General features: G+C 41.2%; 1 protein-coding gene across 3 annotated transcripts in view; it reads left to right on the forward strand.

The window, feature by feature from the left end:
* Positions 1-1,434: 1,434 nt before the first annotated feature.
* Positions 1,435-18,192, forward strand: part of DNAJC18 (DnaJ heat shock protein family (Hsp40) member C18) — a 27,808-nt gene continuing 11,050 nt past the window's right edge. For 2 of the 3 annotated variants that reach the window (XM_006772439.2, XM_006772440.2), the window contains exons 1-6: positions 1,435-1,548; positions 3,197-3,383; positions 9,971-10,116; positions 13,125-13,310; positions 14,069-14,178; positions 15,152-15,261. In XM_006772439.2, the coding sequence (XP_006772502.1) occupies positions 1,509-1,548; positions 3,197-3,383; positions 9,971-10,116; positions 13,125-13,310; positions 14,069-14,178; positions 15,152-15,261 (779 nt within the window). In that variant the 5' untranslated portion in view covers positions 1,435-1,508. Of the gene's footprint in view, positions 1,549-2,767; positions 2,872-3,196; positions 3,384-9,970; positions 10,117-13,124; positions 13,311-14,068; positions 14,179-15,151; positions 15,262-18,192 lie in introns of all 3 variants that reach the window. The other variant, XM_006772441.2, reaches the window with a different exon arrangement.

Raw genomic sequence — 18,192 nt, forward strand, 5'->3', positions numbered from 1 at the left:
TCTAGTCTCCCAAAACTACATAATGGATGTCCCTGATCAGGTCCCTTGTCTACAGAGCACAAGCGGCTTCTTCAGAACCCAGCCTTCCGTGCGTGTGCTGATCTTACGTATCCCAGGGCCATGGCTAGAGGGAAGGGATGTAACTATATACTATTGAAGGCTTGTTCCTTTCAGTTTGTGTCTAGAGCTGTCACCTCCCCAACTGTCTCAGTAGATACTGGCTGACACCATAATTGACATAACTGATTGGTCTTCCTGGATGAGATCTCAGTGCACTCCAGGTGATTTGGGGGGGGGGGGATGACCATGATAAATTTTCACTTTCGCACACCTGCTCTCTGGCCATCCCAACTCACCTGCAGGCATACATCAGTCAGGACACTGTACCATCTACCTATGAGGAACTGGTTTTATTCTTTGCTAAAAGACTCCATGCAAACCTGAGTGAGGGAAAGCAGGAATATTTCTTCATTTTCTTTTTGCTAATCTTCTAGGGCCTGATCTTTCAGATAAAAGGGAATGAGCCAAGGAAACTACTGGGGTGAAGGAGAGAAGAAAAGCCTCAGAAGGGTCCTGGAGTAGGAGGGGATGAAGGATAAAGAACAGCAAAGGCCGACTCCAATAAATACCTGCTCTTTTCTTTCTTTCTCTACTCCTGACCTCTAGTGGTTCCTCTAATGACCTTGTGCCTGAAGAGCTGGGGGAGGAGGGGCATACCAGACTGCTCTCTAACCATATACACCTACCTCACTCTTCTACTTTTTGTGGCTCTTAAGTCCCAGGGTAGGGTTCAGAATCCCCAAACCTGTCTCTGAATCTCCAACAAGCATTAGTGTATATTTGTTTCTTTAAATTTTTATTTATTGATCTCAGAGAGAGAGAGGGAGGGAGGGATGGAAAGAGGGAGGGAAAGTGAGAAGCCAGAAATTCCCATTTATGCATCCATTGTTTTGACTCTTTTATGTGCCCTGACCTGGGATGGAACCCGCAACCTTGGCATATCCCAACGATGCTCTAATCAACTGAGCTATCCGACCAGGGGGCATTAGTGTATATTTTAAAATGACATCCTGAGGAGAAAAATAGTCATACTGTCACACTCTAGCCCATAGTTTGCAAAGCCTTTTCCAGGCAGGATCTCATCACGCCTCCTCGAATGTCCCCAGTTTTAGGCAGAGCCAAAACCACTATCCCCACTCCGCAGAGGAGGAAAAGCTGGGCCCACAGGGCCATGGTTTCCTGCTGTGAGCCACTAGCCGCGCAGCAGTCAACTAGCAGCAAGCCACCCCCACAGGCCTCGCTTTCACCAAGTAAGAACCCCTTACTCCTTAGCATCGCCGACTGTCCCTCCTCCGGAGCCTGCCGGAAGTTGTAGTCCAATGTCCCGCAGCTTCAATGGGCTGGACTACAACGACCAGCATGCCCTGCGCTTCTTGCCCCGCCCCCCCCATCTTTTACAGCCTCAGGCGCCAGGGAGGTTCGGTTGACCTGCTGACTGGGAACCAGAAATGGCAGCTACTCTGGGCAGCGGGGAGCGGTGGACGGAAGGTACCAGGTCCTGGTTTTAGGGTGGGACAGGGCAGGGTTGGGCAGAGATCAGGGATGGGGACCTTGAAGGTGCCCGAGGGCTGAGATGCTGGGCCTCAGGTGAAGAATGGAGGCCTATGAGAACATATTGAGCCCGAGTAGGGTTCCGGATGAGGTGGTGGACCGCCCAGGGTAGGATCCAGAAACCAGGAGCGCTGGCTCAGGCAGAGGAACCGACCGGCAGCCCAGAGTCATCCGTGACGACTTGTTGCCTCCAGCCCCCAACCCCGCCCCGCCAGGGCCCCGCCCAGGCTCCGCGGCAGTCAGACCGCCTGCACCTGGGTGTCCGGAGGGCCAGCAGGCTGTGAGGTCTCCCGCAGCTTTCTTTCCCGGCCGTTATCCTCGCTACCAAACTGGGCTGCTGGATCCTTGGTCTCAGTTTGCTCTTGTCTCTGCAGCCCGCGTCAAGGCCGACAGGTCGGCCTTTTCTATCTACAGTCAGGCAAAGAGTATTGATCCAATACCTATTTTGAATCCTGCATTATGCTTGCTGATCCCGCAGCGGGGACTTCACAGACGTGTGCCCCTGAGATCACAGAACTCTTTAGTTCACTAAGGGAGTACGACAGGCAAACAGCCAATTACAAAACAGGGCCAGTTAAGTCCTGGGCTGTACACAGCAAGGTCTAGTTCTGGGAAGCACACTGACAAGGAACCCAACATGGCCTGGGTGTCAGAGGAGGCCTTATGGAGATAGTGTTACATAGGATGACATAACGAATGGCTGGAGTTAGTCAGGCTGACCTAGCGGAAGAATGGTGCAGGCAGAAGGAACAGAGAAAAGAGGAAGCACTGCTGATCTGAAAGGAGTTTGGTGTGGCTAGAACACAGACTGGTAACGAGCATGTGGTCAGAGATGAGGCTAGAGAGGCACCTGAGCCCATGATAAGAAATTTGGCCAAGGAGCAGTGCACAGTCACTAGGGGATGTTAAGCAGGAGGAGAATGTTTTAAAAACCTTTCCCATATCCTCCAGATGGGACATGAGTACTTGCCTTCTTTGACTGGATTACTATGGTCCTCTTTACACTCTGCAGGTGTTAGGGTTAATTGAACTCTCTCCCTTTATAATGTTTTTATGGTCAGGAATAGATCTTACCTATACATCTCCGTGATCTATTTAACCAGTGTCCTAAACATCAGTTTAAAAGAATTGAACTCATCTCTATTTTAAATCTTAGTGGTGGGAGGAATTGCAGCAAAAACTGTTATTTTATGAGCAATGTCACTTTTGACCATGGACCACGGGGAACGAGGCTTCCCACAGCATTGCACTAAAGGCAAGGTATTGGGCAGACAACTCTTGAGCACCTTTTCTGGTTTTGAGTCAAAATTATTTGCTGACTGACCACTGTAGCTATGGTGGACATTAATATGCTTTATGTTTCTGGCATTATAAGTTTTTCATGTTTGCCTCCATATTTCCTGTATTGCTTTCTCAAGGAAGGTGTTTGTTCGTTTTTGTATGGATGCTTAAAAGTCAGCATGATGTCAGTAGCCTGGCCCTCATCTGCTCATATCCATAAGCAGCCTCCCAGATGGCTAAGGGAGGTAGCAAAGTTGATTTGCAGGTCAGACTGAGACCTAACGGAGGGGCTGTTGCTTTGCAGCTTACATTGATGCAGTTAGAAGAAACAAATACCCAGAAGACAGACCTCCTGAAAGTCATGATCCCTGTGGTTGCTGTAACTGCATGAAGGCGGAAAAGGAAAAGAAGTCTGAGAATGAGTGGAATCAGACCTGGCAGGGCGAGGGGAGTGCCACTTATACTGAGGACCAGCTGCTTGGGGTACAAAGGTGAGCCTGTGATGGGATTAATTGAGTGATTTTATGTAGAATGCCTGGCACAATGTGCTATATACTATTAGTATTGACTGCTATTGTTATTGTTTATTATTATTACTAGAGGCCCAATGCACGAAATTCGTGCAAGAGTAGGCCTCCTTCCCCTGGCTGCCAGCACCAGCTTCCCTCTGGCACCTGGGACCTGGGCTTCCCTTGCAACCCTGGCTTCGTCCAGAAGGTCATCCAGAAGGACGTCTGGTCTAATTAGCATATTATGCTTTTTTTATTATAGATGATGATGATGATGATTATTATTATTGAAGCATAATAGCTTCTTCACCTCAGGGGCAGAACTAGGTGGACATGGAGTAGTGAGGTGTAATCTGAGGTATCTTTCCTGCTTCTATAAAAGAGGCAGGAAAAATCAACTAGATATAACAGACATCTATATAACATTCTACCCCAAAACAGCAAAATACACTTTCTTCTCAAATATATTTGGAACATTCTCCAGGATAGATCATATGTTAAGTCATAAAACAAGCCTCAATAAATTTAAAATGATTAAAATCATACAGTGGCCTGCTTGGCCAGTGTGGCTCAGAGATTGAGCTTCAACCTATGAACAAGGAGGTTACAGTTTGACTCACGGTCAGGGCACATGCCTGGGTTGTGGGCTCCATCTCCAGTAGGGGGCCTGCAAAAGGCAGTCGACTGATGATTCTCATCATTGATGTTTCTTCTCTCTCTTCCTCTCCTTTCTCTGAAATTAAAACAAAAAATCATACAGTGGCCCAGGCTAGGTGGCTCAGTTGGTTGGAGTGTCATCCCATACACTGAAAGGTTGCAGATTCGATTCCCAATCAGGGCACATACCTAGGTTCTATCCCTTGGGTGAGGATAAACAAAAAAATCATACAGTGTATATTCTCTGAAATCAACAACAGAAGGAAATTTGCAAATATTAAAATTAAACAACATATTCCTAAATAACAAAGATTACAGAAGAAATCACAAGGAAAATCAGAAAATTCTCTGAGATGAATGAAAGTGAAAATACAGCATACTGAAACATAATGGATGCAGTTAAAGCAATACTTAGAAGGAAATTTATAGCTGTAAATATGTATTTAAATCTCAAATGACTAACCTAATCTTCTACCTTAACAAACTAACAAACAAAAAAAGAAGAGCAAACTAAATCCAAGAAAGAAGACTGAAGGAAATAATAGAGTGGAAATAAATGAAATAGAAGATGGAAAGGCAATAAAGGCAACAAAACCAAAAGTTGTTTTGTTTTGTTTTTAAAATATCAACAGAATTAACAAACTTTTATCTACACCAGCGATTTTCATCTTTTTCATTTCATGACACACAAACTAATTACTAAAATTCTGTGACACACCAAAAAATACATATTTTGATCTAACAAAGAATAGGTATAATTTTGATTCATTTACACTGGATGGCTATTGTTGGTTGTTGTCTTTTTTTATTTGACAATCTAAGGCAGGGGTGGTAAACATCCAGCCCTTGGGCTGTATAAGGCCCACAAAATCCTTTGGTCTGGCCCTGCCAAGGCAATCACAGAGGGACTTGAAATTCAGTAAATCTAGGAGCTTTTTTCATAGCAACATAAATTTATATTAAGTGAATTATGTTAAGTGAATGATGTTATAAATATACAAATGGCCCTTGGCAGAAAAAAAGTTTCCCACCCCTGATCTAAAGAAAAAGAGGTCAGTACCCATGGCTAGTATTGCATGTTTTAAAAATTCTTGTGGCACACCAGTTGGAAATCTCTAATCTAGACAAACCAAGAAAAAAAAGAGAGAATATTTAAATAACTAAAATCAAGAATGAAAGTGGGTACATCAATGAGACCAGTAATACCCTGTAACCAAAACCAGACAAAGACATCACAAGAAATTTAAACTATCAACTAATGTCTCCATGGATATAGATTTCAGAAACATATAAAAACATAAAAAGGATTGTAGACTTGGCCAAGTTGTATTTATCCCCGGAATACAAGGTTGTTTAACATGTGAAAATCAATTAATCTAATACACCATATTAATAGAATAAAGGACAAAAGCCACATGACCATTTCAATAGATGCAGAAAAAGCATTTGACAAAATTTAATACTCTTTCATAATAACAACACTCAACATGGCAGGAATAGAAGGACACTTCCTCAACCTACAAATACTCCACAGCTACCATTTACAAATAATCCACAGCTAACATCATACTTAATGATGAGCAATTGGATGCTTTCCAAGATCAGAAACAAGACAAGTATGTTCACTCTAACCACTTCTATTCAACACTGTGCTAGAGCTCCAAGCCAGGGAAGTTAATCAATAAAAAGAAATAGAAGCCATCTAGATTGGAAAGAAGTAAAACTGAATTCACAGGTGATATGATCTAGTATAGAAAATCCTAAGGAAAACACACACACACACACACACACGCTATAGAATAAATAGGGGAGGTTTGGGGGGGTAATGGGATGAGGACACATATGTAATACCTTAATCAATAAAGAAATTTTTAAAAAAAGAACAGCCCTAACTGGTTTGGCTCCGTGGATGGAGCGTCGGCCTGCGGACTGAAGGATCCCAGGTTCGGTTCTGGTCAAGGGCATGTACCTTGGTTGCAGGCACATCCCCAGTAGGGAATGTGCAGGAGGCAGCTGATGGGTGTTTCTCTCTCATCAATGTTTCTAACTCTTTATCCCTCTCCCTTCCTCTATGTAAAAATATCAATAAAATATTTTTTAAATCAATAAAATATATATCTATCTATTTTTAAAAAAGAACAAATAAATGAGTTCATCAGAGTTGCAAAATGTAAGATCAGCATACAGAAATCTTTGTTTTTCTATACAATAGCAATGAACAATCCAAAAATGGGGATGGGGGTGGGGTGGGGATGACAAACAATGCCCAAAAAGCCAGTTTCATTTATAACACTATCAAAAAAGAATAAAATGCTTAGGTATAAATTTAGCAAGAGAAGAATAAACTTTTATATTGAAAACTATAACACTTTATTATAAGAAAAGATCTAAATAATGGGAAGATAACGTGTTCATGGATTAGAAGGCTTATTATTGGTAATTTGTAGTAATCCCCAAATTGATCAACAGATTTAATACATCCCTATCAAATTCCCAGTTGCTCTTGTTGCAGAAATTAACAAGCTGTTCCTAAAATTCATATGGAAATGAATAGCCAAAACAGTTTTGAAAAAGAAGAACAAAGTTGGAGGACTCATATTTCCTAATTTTAAAACATACTACAAAGCTACAGTAATGAAGACAATGTGGACTAGTATAGGATAGACATGTAGATTAATGAAATATAATTGAGAGTCCAGAAATAAACCTTTTTATTATATTTATGGGCAATTGATTTTTGACAAGAGTACCAAGACAATTTAATGGGGTAACAAATTGTCTTTAACAAATGTTGTTTGGACAACTGAATAGCTACATACAAAAGAATGAACTTAGACCCCTCCTCACACAAATACAAAAATTAATTCAAAGACCGAATATAAAACCTAAATGTAAGAGTGAAAACTATAGCCCAGTGACATGGCTCAGTGGTTGAGTATTGACCTATGAGCCAGGAGGTCAGGGTTCGATTCCTGGTCAGGGCACATGCCTGGGTTGTAGACTCGATCCTCAGTGGAGGACATGCAGGAGGCAGTCAGTCAATGATTCTCTCTCATCATTGATGTTTCTATCTCTCCCTCTCCCTTCCTCTCTGAAATCAATAAAAATATATATTTAAAAAAAGAATGAAAACTATAAAACTCTTAGAAAAAAACATAAATGCAAGTCTTTGTAACATTGGATTAGGCAATGATTTCTTGATATGCCACCCAAAACACAAGCAACAAAAGAAAAATAGATTAATTGGATATTATCAAAATTTAAAACTTTTGTACTTTAAAAGATACCATCAAGAAAGTGAAAAATCAACGCACAGTACAGGAGAAAATATTTTCAAATTATATATCTGATAAAGGACTTGTATCAATATAAAATACTCTTTTTTTTTAGAGAGAGAAAGAAGGATAGATAGAAACATCTATGAGAAGCATTGATCAGCTGCCTCCTGCACGCCCCTACAGCCAGCATCCTGGGCATAGGATGTGCCCTGACTGGGAATCAAACTGATGAGCTCTTGGTTCATGGGTTGATGCTCTACCACTGGGCAACACCAGCCGGGCCCATATAAAGTACTCTTACAATTCAAAAACAAAAAGACAATTCAATTGTAAAATGGGCAAAGGATCTGAATAGGCATTTCTCTAAAGAAGACAAACAAATAGCCAATAAGCACATGAAAAATTGCTCAACATCATTAGTCATTAGGGAGATGCAAATCAAAGTCACAATGAAATATCATACTATCTCATATCCACTAGGATGGCTATCATAAAAAAGATGTGTTATTTACTATGAACTCTTCAACAGGCTTTGGGTCTCTGCCTGCCTAACTGAATTGTGTAGTAGCAAAAGACTGGAGACATTCTAAATGCCCATCAGTAGGGGATGTACTAGTATATACATCAATAATATGCAGCTTTTTAAAAGAATGAGGTAGATATATAATACTAGCCAATATTTATGTAATGGCAGATGCTATCAAGCACTTTGATGAATATTTCATTTAATGTTAACAACTCTGTGAAAATAGTAATCATTATTAGCCCATTTCAGAAGACAACACTAAGGCACAGAGGTTAATTACACCGTAAGATCAGATCCCAGCCGAAACCGGTTTGGCTCAGTGGATAGAGCGTCGGCCTGCGGACTGAAAGGTCCCAGGTTCGATTCTGGTCAGGGGCATGTACCTGGGTTGCGGGCACATCCCCAGTAGGAGATGTGCAAGAGGCAGCTGTTTGATGTTTCTCTCTCATCGATGTTTCTAACTCTCTATCTCTCTCCCTTCCTCTCTGTAAAAAATCAATAAAATATATTAAAAAAAAAAAAAAAGATCAGATCCCAGCCAAAGCATTTTGATTCCAGAGTTCATGCTCTAGTCCAGCAGGTCTCAAAGTGTGGTTTAGGAATCCCAAGGCCCTTTTGAGGGGTCTGCAAGTGTAAAATTATTTTCATAATACAAACATTATTTGCCTTTTTTCATTCGTATTCTCTCAGGATTGTACAGTGAAGTTTCTGAGAGGCTACCTATATGTAATTATATCACTTTATGTTTAAAATTTTTTTGTTAATCCTCACCCGAGGATATTTCTTCCACTCATTTTCAGAGAGAGTGGAAGGGAGGGGAAGAGACAGAGAGAGCAACATTGATGTGAGAGACACGTCGAGTGGTTACTTCCTGCACACGCCCCAACTGCAGCTGGGGATAGAGCCTGTAACTGAGGTACATGAGTGCCCTGGACTGGAATCGAACCTACGACCCTTCAGTCCACAGGCTGGTACTCTAACCACTGAGAAAAACTGGCCAGGGCTGTGTTTTAAATTTGTTTTGTTTTCATTTCTAGTAAGGTAAATATTGATAGATATAACTCACATGAACAAAAGCTCTTTGGGGGTCTTTAATAATTTTTAAGAGTATAAAAAATTTTCTGAGATCAGCATGTTCAGAACTGACACTCTAGTCTAAACTATTATTCTATACTTCCCATCTTTGTTTGTTATGGATCAATCTCTAAGATAAATTGTTAGTTTAAAAAAGCAAGATTTATTTTGAGAGGTGATTATAATTATCTAGAAGCTGCCATTTAAGTAAGAAAAAATAGAAAGGTATCTATACATATAATCACTCTGTATATAGGACTCAAAGGAAATTTATAACAGTGGTTGTCCTTAGGGTGGGTTACTGGGTGACAGGGAATGGGGAAGCAGGAAATTTTTTCACTGTATATAATTTAGTACTGTTGGATATTTTTCTTCTACCATGTGTCTATATTAACTTTTAAAAACAAAGTTTTAAAAGTAGCCATAGCCCTGACCGGTTTGGCTCAGTGAATAGAGCGTCAGCCTGCAGACTCCAGGGTCCCAGGTTTGATTCCGGTCAAGGGCATGTACCTTGGTTGCGGGCACATCCCCAGTAGGGAGTGTGCAGGAGGCAGCTGATCAGTGTTTCTCTCTCATCGATGTTCCTAACTCTCTATTCCTCTCCCTTCCTCTCTGTAAAAAATCAATAAAATAAAAAAATGATAGCCATAAGGAGAGAGAGAGAGAGAGAGGAGAGAGAAATGCACACAAATTAGGGTGATTAGGTGTTTCTTCTAGCGTTACTGTCCTGTGGTTCAACTCTCAGGACCCTAGCCTGCACCTTGATAGTAAGATTTAGCACAGTTGTTCTATTCACTTGCAGGAATATAGAAAGAATAAAATATTAGATGTAAAAATACTTTGAAAGGCATTGAGTTCTCAGTGGGAGGACATTGTTAATGACTGTGAATGTTTCATTAATGTGTTCAGCAATTTTCTTTTAAGTTTGTTTTAGGGCTCACCAGTTGGAGGGAGGATCAGTGTACTATTTTGCAGTTACTTGTAAAAAAAAAGAGGCCTTTGTAGACATATATGTTTCTGATGTGTGTTTTTAGAATCAAGAAATGCAGAAATTACTATGAAATTCTGGGAGTTTCTCGAGATGCCAGTGATGAAGAGCTTAAGAAAGCTTACCGAAAACTTGCCCTGAAATTTCACCCTGACAAGAACTGTGCTCCGGGAGCAACAGATGCTTTCAAAGGTCTGGTCCTGAACTAGGGCTTAATCTGCCCTTCCTGTGATGTTCTCTCTAACAAGTTGTTTTCGGGCTCCCCTGTAATTCTTTATAAAGCCACAGCAGAGGTTTCCCCTGCCACACCTCTTACATAGTGATTATCAGAATAGCGTCCTCCTGTCTTCATTCACTTCACCGTAATTTCTTTTGGAAAAAATACTTGGTTTCTTTGTAATACTTTTTGGAACTGTATATCCATTGATTCCACAAATATTTATTGAATATCTGTGTGCCAGATGTCATGGTGAATATAACAAACATGATTCCTCTTATGGAACTTATAAGCTAAGTAGGGCCTAGACAGCATTCCTAAACTTCTCTGGCCATGGAGCTCTTTGTTCATGAAACCTGTTATTAACATGTTCATATGAAAAATCTGTGTAAACTTTTTAAAATTGATTTCCATGATACTTTAAGAAACATTCTTAAAAATATTTTTGACCCAATACATAAATAAAAATCTTACTTAAGAGCTTCACCGCCAGTGAAGTCATTGACTCAGGCAAGGATTATCAATGGATGTTAAAACCAATGGGTGATAGATGGTTGCTGAATAGGATATTCACGTGATGTCAAAGTATTACCCCACAGAATACTTACTGATTATAAAAGGGGGGAATTCCTTTATAATGGAGATATCTAGCTGTCACCACTTTAACCAAATAATCCAACTTATCACTAGCACTGGAACAACCTAACATTATGTAATATAGCTCCTATGTGGTATTCTTGCCAAAATGTTTGACCTGAATTTAATATTGAGAAAATAATCAAAATATGAGACATTCTACAAAGAACACTGAGATCCTCTTCAAAAAATTCAATATAATGAAAAGCAAGTAATTTGGAGAGACTGTTCTGGATTAAAAGAAACTAAAGAGGTGTGAAACTAAATGCAATACATAAACCTTGCATGGATTTATTGGGTAATAATGTTACTTTCTTAGCTGTGATAATGGTATTGTGATCATGTAGGAGAATGTTTTTCTTTTTAGGAGACATGTTGAAATATTAGGGGTAAAGTGTTATAATGCAGCCTACTTCCCATGGCTCAGCAAAAGAAATGTATATGTAACTAGAGGCCCAGTGCACGAAATTCGTGCACTGGGGGCAGGTCCCTCAGCCAGGCCTATGCCCTCTTGCAGTCCAGGAGCCCTTGGGGGATGTCCAAATGACAGCTAAGCCCCATGGTCGGACATCCTTAGCGCTGCCATGGAGGCGGGAGAGGCTCCCACCACCGCCGCTGCACTTGCCAGCAGTGGGCCCAGCTTCTGGCTGAGCACTCCTCCTGCATTGAGTGCTGCTCTGGTCACCAGGGGGCAGCTCCGGCGTTGAGCGTCTGCCCCCTGGTGGTCAGTGCGTGTCAGGGGAACCAGTCATTCTGCCATCCAGTTGATTTGCATATTAGCCTCTTATTATATAGGATATAGGATATGTATGTATGTATAGAGAGTTAAGGAAAGCAAGGTGGCAAAATTGATGAATTAAGGTAAAGGGTATACATGTGTTTATTGTACTCTTTTTCAACTTGTTTATAGATTTGAAATTTTTCAAAAGAAAAATTAAAAAATTAGAGAAATTTTTTTAAGTCACCATTTGCCTCAGATTATGTGCCATTGTGAATCTAGTTCTCCCCACAGTTTCTACAAGGAAACGAATAGGTAACCCACCTTCTCTTTATACCTTCATGTAAGGTATCTCATAGACTAATGCCATTTCTTTGATAAATCTGCCATATTTCAAGGGATGTGAATGTTTAAGCAACTTTATTTAGGTTTTTGTGGGGGTTTTTCTATTTAGCTGTTTTATTGCTGTAAATATTTAATAATTACTTAGGTAGAAAAATCATAAAGAAATGCTCTTTCTGACTGTGTTTTGATAGAGTTGACTGACTCACGGGTAGGGGTGGGGATGTTTTAAAAGATTGTTCTGCTCTAGCCGGTTTGGCTCAGTGAATAGAGTGTCAGTTTGTAGACCAAAGGGTCCAGGTTTGATTCTGGTCAAGGACACGTACCTTGGTTGCTGACTTCTCCCCAGCCGGGGCCCTGGTGGGGCTCATGCAGGAGGCAACAGACCGATGTGTCTCTCTTACATCGATGTTCCTCTGTCTTTCCCTCTCCTTCCACTCTCCCTAAAAATCCATGGAAAAATATCCTCGGTTGAAGATTAACAAAAACAAAAAAACAAACAAACAAAAAGATTTTTCTGGGGGCATTCTTTAATTAGAGGTATGGATTATATGTTTATGTTAAATGAAATTGGACAAATAGGGAGGAGAGGTGATGATAAGCATATGTAATCTATTCAGTCTTTGATCTCTCACTAATTTCTAAAGGCCATTTTGTAAAGGAAGCTGAATAAGATTGTGATGAGTAAGGATTTTGCTTTTAGCCAAACAATAATTTTACTGGTTATTTCATTCAGGAGATTGTTTCTATACTTCAAGTAGAACACCACTACTTATGTATGAACTATTTCCAGTAATAAACTATAGCTCTCAAAGGAAATAAGAACATTTTTGATGAATGAAAACAGTAGTTCTTAGTTCATCTTGAGTGCAATGTTGTTTTCAAACTAGATCATGGAAAAGTTCAAGGGCAAGCACTTTGGTGAACTTTCTAGGCCCAACCACTTCCCTTCCAGTGGTCGGCAAACTCATTAGTCAACAGAGCCAAATATCCACAATACTTCTTCAAAATAGACTCGCCCAGGCCGAAACCCGACTTCTGTGCATGGGCCACGAAGTTTCAATCGCGCTGTACGTGCACGGCCGAGTGGTATTTTGTGGAAGAGCCCCACTCAAGGGGCCAAAGAGCCGCATGTGGCTCGTGAGCTGCAGTTTGCCGACCACGGTCTTAGGCCCCTGTGAAGTTATCCAGCACCAATCAACTCTGGGCTTTTCATTACAGCTACTGTGATCACCCTCAGCTACAGCAAAGACTATGTACTCAGGTACTTTTTTGTTTTGGTTGCAGCAATAGGAAATGCCTTTGCAGTTCTTAGCAATCCGGACAAGAGACTCCGCTATGATGAATATGGAGATGAGCAAGTGACTTTCACTGCCCCTCGAGCCAGATCTTATCATTATTACAGGGACTTTGAAGCTGACATCACTCCAGAAGAGTTATTCAATGTCTTCTTTGGAGGACAATTTCCTACAGGTCAGTATCCCAAAATTATCCTCAAAAAATTTATATATCAGCAAGCTCCTGTTTGAGGATCTGAATGGAGGGACATGATATGATGAAAACATCAGGAATTTGGAATCAGGTGAACTGGGATTTGAGTCAAGTCTCTAGCCTCCAACTGTGCATGAGTTTGACCAAATCACTTAGTCTCTCTTATCCTGTTTCATCACCTGAAAAATGGAGTTAGTAATACCTCCCTCACAGGGCTGCTGTGAGGATTAGATTTTTTTTTTTTTTTTAGGATTAGATATTTTTAAGTGCTTTATAAATAAGTAACAATATACCATTTGTTCTTGTTATTATTATTGCAAAATAGCAGCTATATAAAGATAAAAGTTAGAAAAGCACCCCAGAGAGTTGGAAATTGGTTTAATTAAGTGCCCAGGAAGTAAGATGAATTTTATGAGTTGCTATTAAAGATTCTGATATTGGGCAAGGAAGCAAAGCATAAGCAGTCAGACAAGACCCATGGCCCAGATGCTCTTTCTTTACTCCCCTGTTGGAGTCCTCTCACTCACTGGTTATAGAGGACTATTTAAATAAAGGCAGGAGAGCTAAGCACCTTCCATCTCCAGCTGGTTCACTTGGCTTACCTACTGTCTTATTTTTCTACTGGGCAAAATGGGACAATACTCTAACCACAAAGGACCTAATTGGGAAGAAGGACCTTGGGAAAGGCAAGGAAGACATGTTTGCCATATCCCATACTAAGGGTTTTTCTTCTTTTCCAGGAAATATTCATATGTTTTCAAACGTGACAGATGATACCCACTATTACCGCCGGCGGCACCGACAGGAGAGGGTGCAGAAACGGGAGGAGGAGGAAGAGGATAAACCTCAGGTACGTGGGGAGGACAGGAGAGCTGCTGCTCATAAGCACATGTACTGAGCGGCCTCTATGGTATCTGATCGGGTGTTAGAAGTTTAACCTGAGAATGTTACTGACATGTGCTTGTGAAAAGCAGAGGCAATGGTAAGGAGAGCTGGGTAATGGACGCAAAGAGGCCAGAATAGTAACTCTCTTACCTACCCATTCTTTGGTGGCTGGCCCAGGAAACTATTTCCCTTGTGGGGCACTTCAGTCAAGGTTTTCTTGAATGCAGAAGATACAAATTATCAATTTAAGGTAAGGGATCTGGGGGTGGGGGGGGGTGTCTCATGAAGTTCAAGGGCAGGAAATGCAGCTATGTCTCATGATAGATGGAAACCAGGCACTGGGGTGCTGTCAGGCCCCCACACAACTGTGCTCTCTGTGACTAGTTGGGGCCATATTATCTCCAGTTTTCCCATCTCTTTTCATCTGCGTTGTTCTCTGTAATCAGCCTAGTTTGGCCTACTTCCCTTTGCAAATGGCCAATCCCCAGTGCCTAAGAGTGACTACCTGGCAGTCACTGGTGATAGTTCTCAACCCCAAATTCCTATGGGGTGGGGAATGTGACCATCCTTGCTAAGTTAGATGTCCCCCAGTCTGTTCAGCTGTGACCGGCAACAAAGTTATATAATACTAACATGACCCCATGAGAGTAACAGTCCGGGCAGACTCACCCAGAAGTGTCTGCTTCATTTGTCTTGGAAAAGGGGAATACAGGAGAATTACTGGGTGTCAATCAGGTTGTGGGTGGGTCTCCTTCAAATTTCTCAGCAGAAAGAACAGAGTTGTTTGGTACTTCTCTGCAAAGTATAGCCTTCCCAAAAAAGCCTTGGGCTTCGGGCAGTGCATTGGTAATTTGTATTTTCTTTGGGAAAAGAATCTTATTTTCTATAAGTTTTATATTGATGAAGAACACTTACACCAAATATATTTTCTTTTTCAGACTACGTATTCTGCATTTATTCAGTTACTTCCAGTTCTTGTGATTGTGATTATATCTGTTATTACTCAGCTGCTAGCTACTAATCCCCCATACAGTCTATTCTACAAATCGTAAGTCAAATATTTATGAATCTTAACAATAATCTGAAGGATAAAAGATTTGAAGGTTTTTCCTGTATGTTACTAACATTTCATTTCACCTTTTGTTGTAAAAACACAGATTTTGTATTTAAAGGAACAGTTGGATAGTAATAGTGCAAAAATTCTCAAAAATCCTGTAGGCAGTTTCCTTTGTGCTCAGGACATGGATTGTTTTGTTGTACAGCGACATCATCTGGTCAGTTGCAGGACAGCAACAACTGGCTTCTGAAGGACTAATAAAATAACTCCAAGTTCAGATTAAATCCTTATCACACCATGTTAGAAAGGGCCTACTGAGCTTGTGACAGGATTGCTGGACTCCCCACCCCCTCCCCACCTGGATCTGGGAACATAGTAACTGAGATCCAGTGATTTTAAATTTAAGAAATTGCAAAAATAGAACATTTATTCATAAGGCTCCATAGTCAACCATAGTATCACATTCTTTTGCTGAAAATGTAGAAAATCATTGTAATTTTGTATCTCATGCAGATTATGAGCTCTCATAGGAATATTTTAATTTCTTCCATTAATTATTTCAATTAATTCAATTTTCAAACGTAGCCCCCAGAGCATAATCAGCATCAACTGGCAACATGTTAGAAATGCATACTCTTGCCCTAGCCTGTTTTGCTCAGTGGATAGAGCATTAGCCTGCAAACTGAAAGGTCCCAGGTTCGATTCCAGTCAAGGGCACATGCCCAGGTTGTGGGCTCAATCCCCAGTGGGGCACTTGCAGGAGGCAGCCGATCCATGATTCTCTCTCATCATGATGTTTCTGTCTCTCTCTCTCCCTCTTCCTTCCTCTCTGAAATCAATAAAAATATATTTTAAAAAACATAAATATATTAGAAATGCATACTCTTAGGTTTCACTCCAGATCTATGGAATCAGAAACTCTGAGGATGAGAACCTCAGTGTTGTTTCTTTTAATCCTCACCCGAGGATATTTGGATATTTTTTCTATTGATTTCTAGAGAGTAGAAAGGAGGGAGGAGGAGGGAAGAGAGAGAGAGAGAGAGAGAGAGAGAGAGAGTTGAGAGAGACACATAGATTAGTTGCCTCCTGCACAAGCCCCTACTGGGGCTGGGGAATTTGCAATTGAGGTACATGCCCTTGACCAGAAATCAAACTTGCAACCCTTCAGTCCACATGCTGATGTTCTAACCACTAAGCAAAACTGGCCAGAGCAATAATGTGAGTTTCAACAAGCCTTCCAGATTATCCTGGTCCATATGAATGTTCAAGAATCGTTATTTTTAAAAATTAATCATGATAAATTAGTCATTACTTATTATTATAGTTTAGCAGACAAAAACCTTACAAAATGCAGTCCATGAGGCAATACACTACAGGAAGAGTCTTTTTTTTAACATATTTTTTTATCCTCAGCTGATGATATTTTTTTATTGACTTGAGAGAGAGAGAAACATTGATGTGAGAGAGAAACATTGATCAGTTGCCTCTTGTACACACTCTGACCCAGGATCAAACCTGCAACCTAGGTATTTGCCCTGACCAGAAATCTAAGTGGTAATCTTTTGGTGTATGGGATGACACTCCAACCAACTGAGCTGCCCAGCCAGGGCAATAGGAAGAGTCTTTGTTGATGATCACTATAGACTGAAAACTATCATTTTAAGTCAATATCTTCATTTTACAAAGAAGAAATCTGAGACTCAGAGATAAGTCATTACTATTAGATTACAGTGGCCTGATTCCCTCCATTTCCTGACTTGCCATGTTTTTCCATACGCTATTGCTACCTCCTTTCTTGTCAGGTAGTGGGGCAGTCAGAAACCTGCTAACAGCTTCCCAAAGGGAAGTGAGAGAAGTCATGACCTGAGCTCTTAGACATTCGGCAAATCCTTAAGTAGAGAGAACAGAGGAGAAGGCTGGGGAAAAGTCAGCTATAACTCATTTGAGATAGAATTTGTCCAGTTTGAATAAAATCAACTTGCATTTTGCACATTGCTGTCACATTGTTTTCATTGGAATTTGAGTTCCCTTCTATACTTTTTTTTTAAATAATCTTTTTAAAAAATATATATATATTATTGATTTTTTGCAGAGAGGAACGGAGAGAGATAGTTAGAAACATCGATCAGCTGCCTCCTGCACACCTCCCACTGGGATGTGTCCGCAACCAAGGTACATGCCCCGACATCCCCCGAGGGGTCCCGGATTGTGAGAAGGCGCAGGCCAGACCGAGGGACCCCCACCGGTCCATGATCAGAGCTGGAAAAGGATGCAGGAGGGCTCCAGGGTATGTCCGGCCTGTCTTGCTCAAACCCCAGCAGCAAGCTAACCTACCGGTAGGAGCGTCTACCCAAGCTAGTCAACCGGAATAGAACCTGTGACCCCTCAGTCCGCAGGCCGACATTCTATCCACTGAGCCAAACCGGTTTCGGCTCTATACTTCTGTATGGTTAGAATTTAGTTAACCCAGACCTGTCAATGTTTCTAAGCACCAGATACCATTGGATATCTTAGACCACAGAGAGTTAGCCCAGAAGCATCATTAAAAATTTCTTCTTAGTTTTTTGCAGTTCTCACTTAGCAGCTATGTGTGTACTCTATTTTGTCCTAAAGATTGGTGCTAGGTGGGTGTAATCTATCTGGTTATTTATAAACTAGAGGTCCAGTGCACAAATTCATGCACCAGTGGGGTCCCTCAGCCTGGCCTGCGGGATTGGGCCAAAACTGGCTCTCCGACATCCCCCGAGGGGTCCCGGATTGTGAGAGGGTGCAGGCCAGGCCGAGGGATCCCACTGGTGCACAATCAGGTCCCAGGAGAGACACAGGAGGTTAGCCAGCCGGGGAGGGGCTGTGAGAGGGCTCCAGGGCATGCCTGTCCTGTCTCACTCTCCAATCAGCCAGACCCCAGCAGCAAGCTAACCT

This window comes from Myotis davidii, unplaced genomic scaffold, assembly GCF_000327345.1.
Source record: "Myotis davidii unplaced genomic scaffold, ASM32734v1 scaffold545, whole genome shotgun sequence".
In the NCBI taxonomy this organism is placed as follows: domain Eukaryota; kingdom Metazoa; phylum Chordata; class Mammalia; order Chiroptera; family Vespertilionidae; genus Myotis; species Myotis davidii.